General features: G+C 48.8%; 1 protein-coding gene across 2 annotated transcripts in view; it reads left to right on the top strand.

Annotated features, from left to right (window-relative positions):
- The window catches only part of COL20A1 (collagen type XX alpha 1 chain), a 298,926-nt gene that overhangs the window by 156,022 nt on the left and 124,161 nt on the right, over positions 1-18,743 (top strand). For both annotated transcript variants that reach the window (XM_068264036.1, XM_068264037.1), the window contains exon 20: positions 1,550-1,597. In XM_068264036.1, the coding sequence (XP_068120137.1) occupies positions 1,550-1,597 (48 nt within the window). The remainder of the gene's footprint in view (positions 1-1,549; positions 1,598-18,743) is intronic.

Below are 18,743 nucleotides of genomic sequence, written 5' to 3'. Positions count from 1 at the left end.
CTCCACAATCATTTTTTTTGCCTCCTTTCCAGTGGCACCCTCCTCCCCGCCCATGGGCAGGGTATATTGGTTATTTTTTAGAAGTTAAAGGACCAGTGCGATTTTAATAAAAATAAAAAAAATCATATAAAATGTATGCGTGACTAAAGGTGTGTAAGGGGTGTGGTTACGGGTGTGGCCTAAGTGTCCCGCTTTCTCATTTCAAAATGTTGGGAGGTATGTGATTACATGTGTTACAGCGCTTTGTTGATCACTGGCGGCCACCTTAAATATAGAGGCTTCACTTTAAATATGGGGAGGAGGGGAGTGAGGGGGGGCCCAGTAGGTTTTCCCAGTATGGGGCCCAGAAATTTCTGGTGGCAGCCCTGCACACTGTGCTATGTGTTTGCTGCCCTCCCCAATGTGTGATCAGCCCCCTCAATCCCTAGGTCTCACCTCCACGACTGTGTGTGTGTGTGTGTGTGTGTGTGGGGGGGGGGGGGGGTCACAGGGGCTATCGTTACGCCTCTGCTTACCTCGGGCGGGGTCTTTGATCCGGCTGTTCCTCAATCTTCTATGCTCAATTTTAAACTCCAGTGGTTTGACCTCTCTGTAGTTGCTCCCATGCGGCTGTGTGTCGCAGTCATCACCAGTATCTTCCTGGGCATGTGCAGTTCTGATTCATTCCGAATTGTGCATATGTGTACACACCCTTAAAGGATACCCGAAGTGACATGTGACATGATGAGATAGACATGTGTATGTACAGTGCCTAGCACACAAATAACTATGCTGTGTTCCTTTTTTTCTTTCTCTGTCTGAAAGAGTTAAATATCAGGTATGTAAGTGGCTGACTCAGTCCTGACTTAGACAGGAAGTGACTACAGTGTGACCCTCACTGATAATAAATTCCTGTTTTTATCTCTTTCTTGCTCTCAGAAGCCATTTTCTGCTAGGAAAGTGTTTTATAATTGAAATTTCTTATCAGTGAGGGTCACACTGTAGTCACTTCCTGTCTGAGTCATGACTGAGTCAGCCACTTACATACCTGATATTTAACTCTTTCAGTCAGAGCAAAAAAAAAAAAAAAAAAGAAATCAGCATAGTTATTTGTGTGCTAGGCACTGTACATACACATGTCTATCTCATCATGTCACTTGTCACATGTCACTTCGGGTATCCTTTAAATCTGATACACAGGCCAGAAGAATCTCTGGTGAGACATTCGAGGCAGTCTCAGCCAATCCTCTAGTGTGTGTACAGGAGCCTCCGAGGTCATTTAAAGAGTCTGGCAAGCTGAATTTTTTGTGATTCAGCGACATCGCAGTACCCCAACCTTTCACTAATCTTAAGTGTAGGGTGTAGGGCTTTCCCAACTACACCATTGTCATCCAATTTGCCTCATCTGGTTTAAAGTGGAAAGAAGCAAACGTAACTGTTTCCTTTATTCCCAGTAAAACTATAGGAATATGTGTATTTAGTGTGCAGTCGTATTGGAAACTTTTTTTTTTCCCCTGTTGCAAAGTAACTTGTAATTTGGACTTACGCCTCTTATCTTTCTGCCTTCAAGGTTTGTGTCCGCTGATTAAAGCCAAAGACAACGAAGATCTGTTTCACGGTAAGTTTACGGTTTCTATAGGAGTGTGATGGAAATGTGTGTATTTAACCAGTTCATCACTGAGGGGTTTTTCCCCTTATGGACCAGAGCAATTTTCACATTTCAGTGCTTCTCCCTTTCATTTGCCAATAACTTTATCACTACTTATTACAACAAAATGATCTACAGGGTGGGCCATTTATATGGATATACCTTAATAAAATGGGAATGGTTGGTGATATTAACTTCCTGTTTGTGGCACATTAGTATATGTGAGGGGGGAAACTTTTCAAGATGGGTGGTGACCATGGCGGCCATTTTGAAGTTGGCCATTTTGAATCCAGGAGGCCGCAATAGCAGCATAGGGGGCGATATTATGGCTGGGAACGCGGAGAATCTATCGCGTTCCCATGCCTGTCGGCCGGTGACGGCCAAACCGTAGTTGTTCGCCGGCGGGTGCAGGAGCATCTGAGCGGGGCTGCGAGGGCACCGATCGGCTGCAGGGGGCTGAGGGAAGCCCCAGGTGAGTAAATCTAATTTTTTTTTATTGACTTAAGGATCACTTTAAAGCAAGCCTGAATTGAAATTAAACTGATGAGATAAACAATTGCACCTATAGTCCTAATCCTAAATACTACCTAGACCTGGAATCCTTTATACCTAAAGGGAAAAATGGAATGAAAGTTTAGGTTGCCCCCCAACCCAGTATAGGTAGTGAGATATGATCCCCAGTATAGGTAGCCAGAGAAACCCACAGTATAGGTAGCCAGACGTAGCCCCTCCTCTCAGTATAGTAGATGTGACCCTTCTGCAGGGGCATGACTAGAAATCACTGCCCCCCCCCCCCCCCGCGAAACTTTGGATGGGCACCCGCGCGGCTGTCATTGCTGGAGGGATGAGCACTGATGGTACGCTGAGGTGAGGGGGGGAGTTGGGCCCCCCCTCCCCACTGCTGTTTGTGACTGCTGCTTCCCCTTCCTGCACTGCACCCCCTCCTGTCCCTCAAGATTTCCCTGGAGGGCTCCAGAGCTATGCCCCCCCTCAGGCTTCTCCCTCTAAGGGCCCCCCTGCGGCTGCATCCCTTTAAGGAGCTATTGTTACATCCCTGCCCCTCGGCTTAATAATACTGCAGTGTTTTGTTAAAGGGAACCTAAACTGAGAGGGATATGGATTTTTCCTTTTAAAAGAATACCGGTTGCCTGACTCTCCTGCTGATCATGTGTCTCTAATACTTTTAGCCACAGCCCCTGAACAGGCATGCAGATCAGGTTCTCTGACTGAAGCCAGCCTGGATTAGCTGCATGCTGATTGTTTCAGGTGTGTGATTCAGCCACTACTGCAGCCAAAGAGATCAGCAGGACTGCCAGGCAACTGGTATTGTTTAAAAGGGAATCATCCATATCCCTCTCAGTTAAAGTTCCCTTTGATTAATATACTCCATACTTAACCCCATTAATAACTTTAGGGCCCTTTTACACTTAATCAGTTGGTGTGCATTAGTGTGCATTAGTGTGCGTTAGTACGCGTTGGTATGTGTTTTTTTCCATAGCAGTGCATTGTGAAAAAAATTTCAGTTAAAACGCGTTAAGTGTGAAAGGTGCCATAAGAAAACATGGGCATTACTTTGAAAATCAGTTTTCTTTCCGTTTTAACTGAGAGCAACTGATTAAGTGTAAAAGGGCCCTAGAGATTTTCTAATCACTGTCTGTGGTACAGATTGCTGTATGCATGGATTTTGTGAGTGCAAGGGGGTGTATATTGACCCTTATTTGATTTGGCAACCCTCCATCCCCCACCCCCTTGGCCCTGCATCTAAAGATAAACAAGTCACATTTCTAATCGATGAACTTATAATCAGTTTTGGAAGCTTTATTGTTTGTAAATAGGACGCGAAGTGGCGTTCCCTTTCTGTCAGTCGCGTAGCGAGCACAGCAATAGAGTTTTTTAGTATAAAGTTAGGTGGGCGGCGTTGCAATCGATTTCCCATCAGAGTTTCACTGGGATCTGATCCAGATCAAATGCTGCCAAGAGATTAATCGATCACTGCTCAGTCGCTTGCTTTTCAGTCAAAGGAATAATAAACATTATGGCAAACGGGCAGCAATTGATCCTTTATAGCGTAGTTCCCCAACCCTGTCCTCGAGGCCCACCAACAGTACATGTTTTGTAGGAAACCACAAACATACACAGGTGGGGTAATTAGTGTTTCAGCAGAGCTGATTAATGACCTCTGTTGATTTCCACAAAACATGCACTGTTGGTGGGCCTTGAGGACAGGGTTGGGGAACAATGCTTTATAGGACGAAAATCATAACCAGCCCAGGAAGCTAATTTTAAAGTAAACCTGAGATGTCCATCATAGCTGTATCTATACTAACCTGGGGCTTCCTCCAGCTCCTTGAGGTGCATGGGGTCTCTCGGTGTCCTCTCCGTTCTCTTGAAAATCCTCCCAGTAATCTAGCCAGTCACAGGCAGGGTTGCTCGGGTAGTACTTTTTAATACCCACCCGGATCCGGGTACCCAGATACCCGGATCCGATTCGGGTACCCGGATCCGACCTTGCGGGTATCCGGATAGAATTCGGATATCCGACCAAATTACCCGCGGGTACCCGACCTATTCGGGTACCCGGATAGAAAACCCGGAAGTGCCCCTTAATTAGCTTTAAAAAGGGTTTTTAGGGTAAATGAGGCATGCAGTATCATGTTTAAAGGGAAACACTTATTTATTATTTTGTTAACATAAATTGAAAAAAAAAAGGGGCCTGTAAATTATTAACATCAGGATAGGTTCCAGACAGCGGTCGAAGGTCGTGCAGCCCACATTGGGCTTGATTCACTAACCGGCGCTAAGTGTTAGCGCCGGAGTAAAAAAGAGTTTTCCGGCACTAAGCCGGTTAGTGTGCCTTATTTGAGGTTAGTGTGCCTTATCTGAGGTTAGTGTGCCTTATCTGAGGTTAGTGTGCCTTATCTGAGGTTAGTGTGCCTTATCTGAGGTTAGTGTGCCTTATCTGAGGTTAGTGTGCCTTATCTGAGGTTAGTGTGCCTTATCTGAGGTTAGTGTGCCTTGTCTGAGTTAGTGTGCCTTATTTGAACTTAGTGCCCCTTAGGCCTCTTGCACACTGCACGCGATTCCGATTCAGATTCTGCTTTTTAATCAGTTTTTACATCCGATTCAGATTCCGATTTGCAGTGTGCAGGGAGCAAACTGCAAATCAGAATCTGAATCGGATGCAAAAACTGATTAAAAAGCGGAATCTGAATCGGAATCGCTTGCAGTGTGCAAGAGGCCTAAAGTAGCTTTGTGCACAGTAAAAGATGCATAAAGCTACATCTTTTAGTGTGCACAAAGCTACTTAAGGGGCACTAAATTCAGATAAGGCACACTAACCTCAAATAAGGTTAGCGCTGTAGTTTGTGCCCACTAAGTGATAAGGCACACTAATCGGCTTAGTGCCGGTTAGTGAATCAAGGCCATTGTGTCCAAAGTCCAACCGCACAACTGGGACATGACAGTTTTCAGCCCAGACACCTCCAAAAAATGACACCGCAATTGTGTTTTGGGTTGAATATAGGTGGTGGTATCAGCAGCAGTGGCCTGTGGCGGTGGGAGCCAGTGCCAACTTGCTTCAGCATCTTGAACTCCTCATGCTCATCCCTCCTCAAAACCCAGAACATCCTCCTCAAACTCCTTGCGACTAACAGCCCTGAGTTCAATCGTGGCGCCTGGAGCGAAAAGCTCGCCGACTAAGGGTAGGCTCCCTGCTGGGGTCGACACTGACACGGCAGACCTTCTGAGGGTGGCCGTAATGTTGCTCCCTGTCCTCTTGCCCTTGCTGCCCCTCCCCCGGCTGCCGATGCCAGCAGACATAGTACAACTTATACGTGATGATGTCACCAGATGATGTGGGGTACTTTTACTTTAATGAAATCGGGGGGTTGGACTTTAAAACAAATCAGCACGGAGTGACAGACCACAGAGTAGAGGACAGACAGTGCACACTATCTGTTTAATGGTGGGTACACACGGTGCGTTCCCGCACTCGGTTTCCCGCTTGATTCCCGTTGACTCAATTATTTCCGGCATGTCTGCTTTGCATTTCGATGGATCGTTAGGTCAATTTGGCATACATGCAAATCGACCTAACAACCCATCGAAATGCAAATCGGACAAGGGTTCCCTTCTGTGATTGGGTGCCAGGGCTTAGGCTGGGAGGCCTGTGATGACTCAATGACATCATCTCCTTACTTTCACTACCCGGATCCGGATATCTGCGGGTACCCGGGTTATGCAGCCAGATACCCGCAGATAGCTATCCGGATCTGGGCCCAGGTATCCGGATCCGGATTAGGTATGCTCGGAATTGCAATTTCCCGTTCCGTGGTAATTCCGCATTCCGCCGATCCGAGATTCCGTTTCATTCCGGGGGTATTCCGGATCAGTTCCGCGGTATTCCGCATTCCGTCAAAAAAAAAAAAAAAATCTCTCTCTCTCCCTCCTCCTCCTCCTCCCCCTCTAGACCACCAACCACACTACATGCTAAAGCTGGCCTTTAATGTACCATTATGATCAGTTCAATAGAAAAAGTAGCATGATTAAGGATTTGTACTTTTTAAAAAAGCCAGCTTACATACCTTTGCCAGGATTTGAACCTAGGTATCAGTGTGTAGTAGGTATCTGTCTTACCCTCTAGACCACCAACCACACTACATGCTAAAGCTGGCCTTTAATGTACCATTATGATCAATTCAATAGAAAAAGTAGCATGATTAAGGATTTTTAGTGTGGTTGGTGGTCTAGAGCAGGGGTCCCCAACCACCGGGCCACGGCCCACTGCCGGTCCGTGGGCAGTTGCCAGCTGGCTCTGGCCTCTCGCCCCCCGCGGCCGCCGCTCCTGTCACCTTATGAGCTGGCGGCCGCTTCCTGTCACAGATTCCCCGTAGCCGCTCTGAGGAATGCAGCATCTCCTATTACAGCAGCGCTTCCTGCGCAGCTGCTGTAAGGAGGGAAGAAAGCGGGGCAGCGGCTTCCTGTAGCGGCGATCGCCGTTACCATGGAAACCGGCGCTGTCTCGCTTATTTCCCTCCTTACAGCAGCTGCGCAGGAAGCGCTGCTGTAATAGGAGATGCTGCATTCCTCAGAGCGGAATAGGAGTAATAGGAGATGCTGCATTCCTCAGAGCCGCCAGCTCATAACAGGTAACAGAAGCGGCGGGGGAGGGGGGCTACACTGGGGCACTATACTAGCTATCCTGGGGCACTATACTAGCTGCACATGGGGCACTATACTAGCTATACTGGGGAACACTGGGCACTATACTAGCTATACTGGGGCACACTGGGCACTATACTGGTGCACACTAGGCACTATACTAGCTATCCTGGGGCACACTGGGCACTATACTGGTGCACACTAGGCACTATACTAGCTATCCTGGGGCACTATACTAGCTATCCTGGGGCACATGGGGCACTATACTAGCTATACTGGGGCACACTGGGCACTGTGGTGCTCAAATACCCCTTTTCAAAATTCGAGTTAGGTCGAATTCGAATAGTAAATTATTCGAGATCAGTCGAATATTCGAGTCGAATAATTTTTACTATTCGATTCGACCTCGGAATTCGAGCTCACTATTCGAGTCGGTATTCGAGCTCATTATTCGAGCTGACTATTCGAAATGGCCTTAAATAGCTTCCAACACTTGTTTTGAGGGTGAATGATGCAAGAAACCTCTTTTTTTCCAAGTAACAACAGCAAGTGATTATGTGGGGATGTTCCTTTAAAAAAAAAAAGTTGAAAAGAGAAGTTGTGTCCAGAAATTTGTTCAGTACTGTATATACTTCTTCTTCTTCTTCTTTATCTTCTATATCTTCTTCTTCTTCTTCTTCTTCTTCTTCTTCTTCTTCTTCTTCTTCTTCTTCTTCTATATCTTCTTCTTCTATATCTTCTTCTTCTATATCTTCTTCTATATCTTCTTCTTCTTTTATATTGTCTTCTTCTTCTTCATCTTCTTCATCATCATCTTCTTCTTCTTCATCTTTTTCTTCATCTTCTTCTTCTTCTTCATCTTCTTCTTCATCTTCTTCATCTTCTTCTTCATCTTCTTCATCTTCTTCATCTTCTTCTTCTTCATCTTCTTCATCTTCAACTTCTTCATCTTCTTCTTCTTCTTCATCTTCTTCATCTTCTTCATCTTCTTCTTCTTCTTCTTCTTCTTCTTCTTCTTCTTCTTCTTCATCTTCTTCATCTTCAACTTCTTCATCTTCTTCTTCTTCTTCATCTTCTTCATCTTCTTCATCTTCTTCTTCATCTTCTTCTTCTTCTTCATCATCTTCTTCTTCTTCATCTTCTTCATCTTCTTCATCTTCATCTTCTTCATCTTCTTCATCTTCTTCTTCTTCATCATCTTCATCATCTTCATCTTCTTCTTCATCTTCTTCTTCTTCATCATCTTCATCTTCTTCTTCTTCATCATCTTCATCATCTTCATCTTCTTCATCTTCTTCTTCTTCTTCTTCTTCATCTTCTTCATCTTCTTCTTCATCTTCTTCATCTTCTTCTTCATCTTCTTCTTCTTCTTCATCATCTTCTTCTTCTTCATCATCTTCTTCTTCTTCTTCTTCTTCATCTTCTTCATCTTCTTCTTCTTCATCATCTTCATCTTCTTCTTCTTCATCATCTTCATCTTCTTCATCTTCTTCTTCTTCATCTTCTTCTTCTTCATCTTCTTCATCTTCATCTTCTTCATCTTCTTCTTCTTCTTCATCATCTTCTTCTTCTTCATCTTCTTCTTCTTCATCTTCATCTTCTTCTCCTTCTTCTTCTTCTTCTTCTTCATCTTCTTCTTCTTCTTCTTCATCTTCTTCATCTTCTTCTATATCGTCTTCTTCTTCACTTATTTCTCTTTTCAAATTTTTTTTTTTAAAGAAATGCAGCTATTTTTGAGCGTAACAAATAGCTGGTGGCGCACGCATGTTGGAAGCGCCATTGTATGTGCTCCCTGGCAGTGGAAACACACAGACAGCAGGAGGTAAATTCAGCAGCAGGAGGAGGAGGATGAGTGTGTGGCAGCAGGCAGTCAATGAGGCAGGCAGCGTGACATAATAGCCCTGGTACCTAGCGGTGATACCAGGGCTGTAAATAAACACAGCAGGCAGGAGGTCCCAGACAGCGGTCGTGTAGCCCACATTGTGTCCAATACACAACTGGGACAACACAGTTTTCAACCCGGGCACCTCAGAAAAATTAAACCTTTTTTTTTTTTTTTATGGTTTTGTAGTTTTGTTTTTACAACAAATTACACAGACAGATATAGCTATTTTTTGACGTAATAGCTGGTGGCAGAGTGGCAGCAGAAGGTAAATCTGTGTACCCTGGCGTTGGGAAACACAGACAGACAGACAGCAGCAGCAGCAGCAGGAGGAATGGAGGAGTAATGTGAGCAGCTATTGTTTGACGTAATAGCTGGTGGCAGAGTGGCAGAAGAAGGTAAATCTGTGTACCCTGGCGTTGGGAAACACAGACAGACAGCAGCATCAGCAGGAGGAATGGAGGAGTAGTGTGAGTGTGGCAGCAGGCAGGCAGCGTGACATAATAGCCCTGGTACCTAGCGGTGATACCAGGGCTGTAAATAAACACAGCAGGCAGGAGGTCCCAGACAGCGGTCGTGTAGCCCACATTGTGTCCAATACACAACTGGGACAACACAGTTTTCAACCCGGGCACCTCAGAAAAATTAAACCTTTGTTTTTTTTTTTATGGTTTTGTAGTTTTGGTTTTACAACCAATTACACAGATATAGCTATTGTTTGACGTAATAGCTGGTGGCAGAGTGGCAGCAGAAGGTAAATCTGTGTACCCTGGCGTTGGGAAACACAGACAGACAGCAGCATCAGCAGGAGGAATGGAGGAGTAGTGTGAGTGTGGCAGCAGGCAGGCAGCGTGACATAATAGCCCTGGTACCTAGCGGTGATACCAGGCCGTAAATGAACACAACAGGAGGTCCCAGACAGCAGTCGTGCAGCCCACATCGTGTCCAATACACAACTGGGACAACACAGTTTTCAACCCGGGCACCTCAGAAAAATTAAACCTTTTTTTTTTTTTTTAATGGTTTTTTGGTTTTGTTTGTAAAACAAATTACACAGATATATAGCTATTGTTTGACGTAATAGCTGGTGGCAGAGTGGCAGCAGAAGGTAAATCTGTGTACCCTGGCAGTGGGAAACACAGACAGACAGCAGAAGGGCAGTACACAGCAGCCCACTGTAGGTGTAAAATGTGTGGCTGCAGGCGACGTAATAGTCAAAGTGAACCAGGCTGGCTTAGTGAGCAGGAGCCAGGAGGTGGTAAAGGGTGGTAAGGCACATTAACGATGGTTCTTAGCCAGTTCATGTCCCCCTCTCGCCGACAACAGGGGCCAGGAACTCGCCTTCCACCCACGCCTGGTTCATCTTGAGAAACGTCAGTCTGTCCACAGACTTGTGAGACAGACGTGAGCGTTTCTCGGTGACCACACCACCAGCTGCACTGAAGCAGCGCTCGGACAGCACGCTGGAAGGGGGGCAGGACAGCACTTCCAGGGCGTACTGCGCCAGCTCGCTCCAGATCTCCAGGCGCTTGACCCAATACTTCATGGGATCAACAGGGGCATCGCTGTCAAGCCCGCTGTAGGACCCCATGTAGTCAGCCACCATGCGGGTCAGGCGCTGGCTGTGACCGGTGGAGGATGCTGCTGCATGCACCTCCTCTCTAGTCACTGCTGCCGGAGCCTCTACAGTCCTGTAGAGCTCGTGGCTGAGAGACAGCAGGTCTGTGGGGCGCTTGCTGCTGGATGCAGGCACCTGCTGCTGCCTCTGTGCTGGCTGCTGGACAGTGGGGGTGGAAGGCTGGGGGAAGGCTTCCTCCAAGCGCTCAACAAGGGCCTGCTGCAAGCTCCTTATTTGTTGCGCTGGGTCTCCTCCTGCAGGCGGCAGGAACTGGCTCAACTTCCCCTTGAGGCGTGGGTCCAACATCATGCTGATCCAGATGTCCTCCCTCTGCTTCATCTGGATCACCCTGGGGTCTCTGCGCAGGCACGTCAGCATGTGCGCTGCCATTGGGAAGAGGCGGGCCACGTCTGCTGGCACATCGACGGCAGTGCTGCTGTCCTCATCCTCCTCCTCTGCCTCGTCAGCCTCATCCTCTATCCACCCCCGCACCAACTCAGCTGCACTGTGCTGATCCCCCTCATCAGCAGCAAGGTCAGGGACCTCCACCAAGTCCTCCTCCTCCTCCCCCTCAGAGGTGGACTGTGCAGCTGCTTGCCGCTCCTGCTGGTCCAAGGCTGCCGCTCCCTGTTCCAGCAAAGCATCGAGGGCCCTGTTCAGCAGACAAACCAGGGGCACCCACTCGCAGACCATAGCATGGTCCCTGCTCACCATGTTAGTGGCCTGCAGAAAGGGAGCCAGCACTAAGCACACCTGCTGCATGTGCCTCCAGTCATCATCGGGGACGATGGACGGGATGTTGCTGGTCTTGTCCCTTCTCTGAGCGGCGGAAACAGTGGCCAGGGCAAGGTACTGTTTGACAGCGCGCTTCTGTTCAACCAGACTCCAACATCGCCAGGGTGGAGTTCCAGCGAGTCGGAACGTCAAGGATCAGCCGATGGCGTGGCAGATCCAGCTCCTTTTGCACGTCTTCCAGGCTCGCACAGGCTGCAGCCGAGCGCCGGAAGTGACGCACAACGTTCCTTGCCGTTTCCAGCAGTTCGCCCATCCCCTGGTAGGTGCGCAAGAACTTCTGCACCACCAGGTTCAGCACGTGGGCAAGACAGGGGATGTAGGTCAGGTTTCCCCTGTCTATTGCGGCAACCAGATTGGCCCCATTGTCGGCCACCACCTCTCCGACTCTGAGGCCTCTGGGGGTCAGCCAAATCCTCTCCTGCTCCTGGAGTTTGGCCAACACATGGGTTGCCGTCAGCTTGGTCTTCCCAAGGCTGACCAAGTGCAGCAGCGCTTGGCAGTGGCGGGCCTTCACGCTGCTGCTGAGGCGGGGGGTTTGGCCAGGTGTGCCGGAGGATGGCAGAGGATCGGAGGAACCTGCTGCAGTTCCCCTGACCCTGCGGGGTGGCACCACCCACTGTGTTGCTGCTGCTGCTGTGCCCGCTGCTGCTCTCCCATCCTCACCCCCTTCCACCAAGCTGACCCAGTGGACAGTGAAGGACAGGTAGCGGCCTGTCCCGAAGCGGCTGCTCCAGGAGTCCATGGTGACGTGGACCCTTTCACCAACCGCGTGCTCCAGCCCTCGCTCCACATTGGCCATCACAAAGCGGTGCAGTGCAGGAATGGCCTTGCGGGAGAAAAAGTGTCTGCTGGGGAGCTGCCAGTCTGGGGCTGCGCAAGCAAGCAGCGCACGAATGTCGCTCCCCTCCTGCACGAGCGTGTACGGCAGGAGTTGGGAGCACATGGCCCGTGCCAGCAAGCCGTTCAGCTGCCGCACGCGACGGCTGCTGGGAGGCAGAGCCCTAACCACCCCCTGGAAGGACTCGCTCAAAAGGCTCTGGCGTGGCCTTTTGCTGGCACGGGAATCAGCAGACACAGCGGAGGAGGCCACTGAGGACTGGCTGCCAGAACAGGCCTCAGTGTCGGCGGCAGGAGTTGCAGAGGGGGGAGGAGCAGTGCGTTTCCGCACTCCTGCTGGTGCTGCTGGAGGAGCAGGAGGGCGGGTGGCTGCTGTTGCTGCTGCTGCTGAAGGCTGTGCAGTGATGGGTGTGGTGCCACTGCCAGCACCAGATGCCTTCAGCCTCTGGAACTCCTGATGCTGGTGGAAATGTTTCGCAGCAAGGTGGTTGATGAGCGAGCTGGTGCAGAACTTTAAGGGGTCTGCACCTCTGCTCAACTTCCGCTGACAGTGGTTGCAAGTGGCGTACTTGCTGTACACTGTGGGCATGGTGAAAAAGCGCCAGATTGGTGACAGAAACATCCCCCTACGGCATGGAAGCGCTGCTGCCTGTCTCCCTGTGGTGGTTGGGGGTGGGGCTTGGGGGGCTTGGGTGCGGCTGGTGGTGGTACTGGCAGATGCTGCTGCTGCTGCTGCTGAGCCTGAGACACCAGCAGGCTGTGGGACCTGCCTACTGCTGCTGCCAATGCTTGCAATGATGCGCCTCCTTGCAAGGCCCACAAGAGCATCCTCCTCCTCCTCCTCAGAGCTGCTGAGGACGACATCCCCTGGAGGTGGTGGCACCCAGTCTCTGTCTGTCACCGGGTCATCAACATCCTCCCCCTCCTGAAACATGTCCTGCTGGGATGAGGACCCCCCAAACTCCTCTCCTGATGCATGGATGGGCTGCTTGACTGTCGCCACAGTCTTGCTGTCCAATCCCTCATCCCCCAAAGTGCCCATCAGCATCTCCTCCTCAAGATCGCCAACAACAGCAGACAATTTACTCATGATGCCTGGGGTCAAAAGACTGCTGAATGACAGGTCGGCGAGTGACGGTGAACTGGCCTCCTCCCCAGACCCTGCTGGGCGGCTGCTGCGAACAGGGGTGGTGGTGGTGGTGGTGAGGGTGGAGGCCTCAGATGCAGAGCTGATGGCGGGCTGCTCATCCTCCGTCATGAGTTGCACCACAGTGTCTGCATGCTTTTCCTCAATGGGACGTTTCCGACCCGGCTGGAGGAAAATCGGAGCAGGTGCTACACGCTGCTGCTGCTGTGTCTCTGCAGCGTGAGTTGCAGATGCTCCTGCTGGGCGGCGCCCAAGGCGTCCACGGCCAGTGGCTATGGGAGGAATGTTAGCCACTGACGCTGCTGCTGCTGCTGCGGAACTGTGCATGGTGGCGCGCCCGCGCCCGCGGCTTGCCACAATGCTGCTCCCTCTCTTCCTGATTCCCTTGCTGCCCTTCCCCTTGCCCAAACCGCGCTGGCTGCCACTTCCAGACATCTTCGATGTTTTGGGCGTATAGACAAAAGTTTTTTAAAAGGGCGGGTGAAAAGTGGGGTACTTTAATGGAGTGGGTTGGTGGGTGAGGTGACTGAGTGAGTGTCCCTAGTACAGTAAGTAAGTAGTAACAGTCAGGAAGTACAACTAGCAGTTACAATAATCAGTAGTAATCACAAGTAAATTTAGTGTGTGTACACTACAGACAGTGAGTGCACGCACGCGCAAACACGCGCAGGAGCTAGCCTATGAACAGTGACTGAGTGAGTGTCCCTAGTACAGTAAGTAAGTAAGTAGTAACAGTCAGTAAGTACAACTAACTAATTACAATAATCAATCAGTTATCAGAAGGAAATAGAGTGTGTGTAGTGTGTACACAGACAGTGAGTGCACACACGCAGGAGCTAGTAGCCTATGAACAGTGACTGAGTGTCCTAGACTCCTAGTACAGTAAGTAGTAACAGTAAGTACAACTAACTAATTACAATAATCAATCAGTTATCAGAAGGAAATAGAGTGTGTGTAGTGTGTACACAGACAGTGAGTGCACACACGCAGGAGCTAGTAGCCTATGAACAGTGACTGAGTGTCCTAGACTCCTAGTACAGTAAGTAGTAACAGTAAGTATAACTAACTAATTACAATAATCAATCAGTTATCAGAAGGAAATAGAGTGTGTGTAGTGTGTACACAGACAGTGAGTGCACACACGCAGGAGCTAGTAGCCTATGAACAGTGACTGAGTGTCCTAGACTCCTAGTACAGTAAGTAGTAACAGTAAGTACAACTAACTAATTACAATAATCAATCAGTTATCAGAAGGAAATAGAGTGTGTGTAGTGTGTACACAGACAGTGAGTGCACACACGCAGGAGCTAGTAGCCTATGAACAGTGACTGAGTGTCCTAGACTCCTAGTACAGTAAGTAGTAACAGTGAGTACAACTAACTAATTACAATATTCAATTACAATAATCAATCAGTTATCAGAACTTGGAAATAGAGTGTGTGTAGTGTGTACACAGACAGTGAGTGCACACACGCAGGAGCAGCTAGTAGCCTATGAACAGTGACAGTGAGTGTCCTAGTACAGTTACAGTATATAACTACAATACTAATACAATCAGTAGTAAAGGACAGCAGAAATACTGGTATAGAATAGAGAGAAATAAACAGAGGACAGGAGGACAGCTGCCCACACAGGCAGGCCCTGAGGCCTAAAGCTGTAAGCCTGCAGCAGCTGGCCTGTCTCTATGTAACACAAAAGCTACTAACTAAAATACAATGTCTAACTAACTAACAACAATATAGGTGTGTATAGGAGGTGTATGTGAGCAAAAACGCTAGGTGAATGACCACAATAAAACTCTTGCTAAGCCAAAGCACAAAGGAGCAACTCTCTCTCTATGCAAGTCTCAGGCAAGGACGGAGAAACGTAACATGGCGGCCGCTATTTATAGGGTAGGGGCTGGCCAGGGTCCCCCTCTGTGATTGGCTGCCGTCAGAGGGCCTGGGAGCCCTCTGATTGGCTCTAAGGACATCAATCTGGGCTATGACGCTATTCGAGCTCGGTACCGAGCTCGAATAGCGCCGTTTGCTCGAATAGCTCGAATAGTGAATGGGCTATTCGAGTGTACGCGAATAGCCCATTCGAATAGCTACAGCTATTCGGAGCTCGAATACCGAGCTCGAATAGCTGGAAAAGAGCTCGAATATTCGAGCTACTCGAATATTCGAGCTCTGCTGAGCACCACTAGCTATCCTGGGGCACACTGGGCACTATACTGGTGCACACTAGGCACTATACTAGCTATCCTGGGGCACTATACTAGCTATCCTGGGGCACATGGGGCACTATACTAGCTATACTGGGGCACACTGGGCACTATACTAGCTATCCTGGGACACTATACTAGCTATCCGGGGGCACATGGGGCACTATACTAGCTATCTTGGGGCACACTGGGCACTATACTAGCTATCCTGGGGCACTGTACTAGCTATACTGGGGCACACTGGGCACTGTACTAGCTATACTGGGGCACTATACTGGCTATACTGGGGAACACTGGGCACTATACTAGCTATCTTGGGGCACATGGGGCACTATACTAGCTATACTGGGGCACTATACTAGCTGCACCGGGGTACCTAGACTCCCTATACTGGGGCAACTGTGCTTGCTGTGCCGCCGCGAATACCTAACCCCCCCCCCCCCCCCCGGGCCCCAGAGAAAATTTTGGACGGTTACCGGTCCCCGGGCCGAAAAAGGTTGGGGACCCCTGGTCTAGAGGGTAAGACCGATACCTACTACACACTGATACCTGGGTTCAAATCCTGGCAAAGGTATGTAAGCTGGCTTTTAAAAAAGTAAAAATCAGTAAAGGCCAGCTTTAGCATGTAGTGTGGGTGGTGGTGGTGGGGGAGGAGGAGGAGGAAGATTTTTGTGTTACACCGGAGAATTCCGTTTCAGAGGTTTAGCAATTCCGTTCCGACTACCGGAATCGGAAATGACCTAATTCCGGCCGGAATGACGGAATTTTGCGAGCATCCCTAATCCGGATCTGACTCAGATAGCGGAAAATGGTCGTTTACCCGGGTACCAGGATCCGGATGAGCATCCCTGGTCACAGGTAGTCGTGCGATTCTACGCATTCGTGGCCCAGCCACACACACCCGTGCCAGAGTGCGTTCTGCGCCTGTGCAATACCACTGTGTGGGCGCAGAACGCTACCGGCTGTGGGAGCATGACTGGGCGAGCATTCGAGCCGCGCAAGCGCAGAAGAGCACGGACGGCTGGTTTACCAGGAAAATTTTCAAGAGAACAGAGAGGATGGTGAGGGACCCTATGCCTCAGGTGAGTATAAATCTAGATATAACAGCCCTTTTAGGTTCATTTAAAGCAAGCCTGTGGGGGGCGGGTGTTTTATACTTTAGTAGAGGGAAGCCTCTGGAAGATCCAGATGCTACTCCGATCCTCCTGCTGCACGTTCCGACCCTCTTCTTTGCAGCCGTGCTCCTGTCTGTGTTTGAGCGTGGTCGTACTGCAGTGTGCAGGCGCAACTGAGCCTCGTGCCTGTGCAATAGCACCAAGCTGCTTGTGCATGGAGGAAGTAGCAATGCATGAGCAGCTCCATGCAACTTTGCCCGCACAGGCCTTCCTTACACCTGTGCAGAATGACCATGCTCTGGGACGGCCCTACCATGAAGCTGACTGAATCATGTGATTCAGGGCAGCAGACTGTAGGGGGCAGCATCAGCTCTAGACTTAGCTGATCTTTTTCAGTCTCTCCCTCTATTCTGCTGCTTCTACATGACTCACAGAGCTTGCCTGCAGTAAGTCTGTGTAGCACAGACTTAATTAAATATATGCAGTAAGTCTGTGTAGCATCCCCCTTAATAAAATATACACTGCTTTCAGCTAGCCCCGCCTCCTCTCCATGATACATCCTCACAAGTTTCAGGGAAAGCAGTGAATTTGGGCGCCCAGCAGTTACTGGATGATTTGGGCGTCCCATAGGGGCTAATGCAAATATTGGGCTATAAGGCGCCCAAAGCAGAAATTTGGGCACACCGGCACACAAAGAATATTGTTATCAAAATTACAACATTATAGTTTTTGAATTTTTTTATCGTTTTGAAGATTAGACCTTTATAGTTTTGGGTTGTTTTTTTTTTACATTTTTAATGTTTTGTACTTTTATTATTATTCATTTTTGAAAATTTGTTTTGTGTTTTAGGGTTAGGCGTCAGGAAGGGAGGCGTTTTAGGGTTAGGCATCAGGAAGGGGGTTTTAGGGTGAGGCGTCAGGAGGGGGTTTTAGGATTAGGCATCAGGAAGGGGGTTTTAGGATTAGGAGTCAGGAGGGGGGGGGGGGGGGGTTATGGTTAGATGTCAGAAGAGGTGGATTTAGGGTTAGGCTTCAGGAAGGGTGGTTTTAGGAATAGGCATCTGGAAGGGGGGGGGGGGTGTTAGGATTAGGCGTCAGGAAGGGGGGTTTTACGGTTAGGCATCAGGAAGGGGATTTTTAGGGTTTGGCATCAGGAAGTGGGGTTTTAGGGTTAAGCGTTAAGAAGGGGGGGGGGGTTAGGGTTAGGCGTCAGGAAGGGGGGTTTTAGGTTTGTGAGTCAGGAAGGGAGATTTTAGGGTTAGGCTTCAGGAAGGAGGTTTTAGGGTTAGGCATCAGGATGGGGATTTTTAGGGTTAGGCATCAGGAAAGAGCTTTTAGGGTTAGGCATCAGGAAGGGGATTTTTAGGGTTAGGAGTCAGGAAGTGGGGGGTTAGAGTTAGGCATCAGGAAGGGGGGTTTAGGGTTAGCTGTCAGAAAGGGGAGTTTAGGGTTAGGTGTCAGGAAGGGGGGTTTAGGGTTAGGCATCAGGAAGGGAGGGTTCTATGTGAGAGCTGGTTTAGACTAGGTTGTAGTTCAATATGGTTAATATATACGAAAATCTACACTAAATTACACTTTAAAAACGAAGAAAATTGGTAGATATTAACGATAATTTTATTAACAAAAATGAGAGCCCATTTTTCCTCATGACTCTTATTAATGCATGCTCTTCAGGCAGCAAGAAGTCTAGAACCTGCCCTGAACATGCTCATACATTTACAGGACCATTGCCAGGACAGCATATTTTACTGTATCTGTCATAACAGGTACACTTTACAAGAGCAGAAAGTATAAAGGAAAAACTTTTCTTCCTGCTACTAATAGGTGAGTTCTGAATAAGTTCCCCTGAAGCGTCTCATTATCAGGATGTGTCTCATTAGGCTGGATTTGATATTTGAACCTCTGGAGTCGGGCTCAGAGTGGTATTCCCTGCTGTCCAATCGAGCGCTGCTATTACGAGCCGGCCGCCGTGTGTGTAGCGGTGCATGACTGGAAATGTCCTGTATTCCAGTGCAATGACCCATCCTTGTCGTGCGTGGGAAGCAGTTGGGACCTCTCATTGGCTGAAGAATGTCTGAACATCGGAGACGCTGGACCATTCCCCACCTGATCCTAATTGAGGTCACTCTGTAGACAACACCGAGACATCACTGTGTGTCCCCTGTGCCTTTGTGTGGGAGTGCTACGTGCTTAGTGGTATTATCAGAAGAGTTACTTCCTCGAGAAAGTGCTTCTAATAGCGTTGATGGAGTTTTTGGCTCATGGAGAGGTCATTTGTGATATGTGGTCTTTTATGTGTTTGCAGCTACGAAGGGTTGACGGACATCTCCTGCTAAAGAGTTAATCTTACAAGATT

The sequence above is a fragment of the Hyperolius riggenbachi genome, chromosome 12 (genome assembly GCF_040937935.1).
Source record: "Hyperolius riggenbachi isolate aHypRig1 chromosome 12, aHypRig1.pri, whole genome shotgun sequence".
Lineage (NCBI taxonomy): Eukaryota > Metazoa > Chordata > Amphibia > Anura > Hyperoliidae > Hyperolius > Hyperolius riggenbachi.
This window is presented reverse-complemented; position numbering and strand designations above follow the sequence as displayed.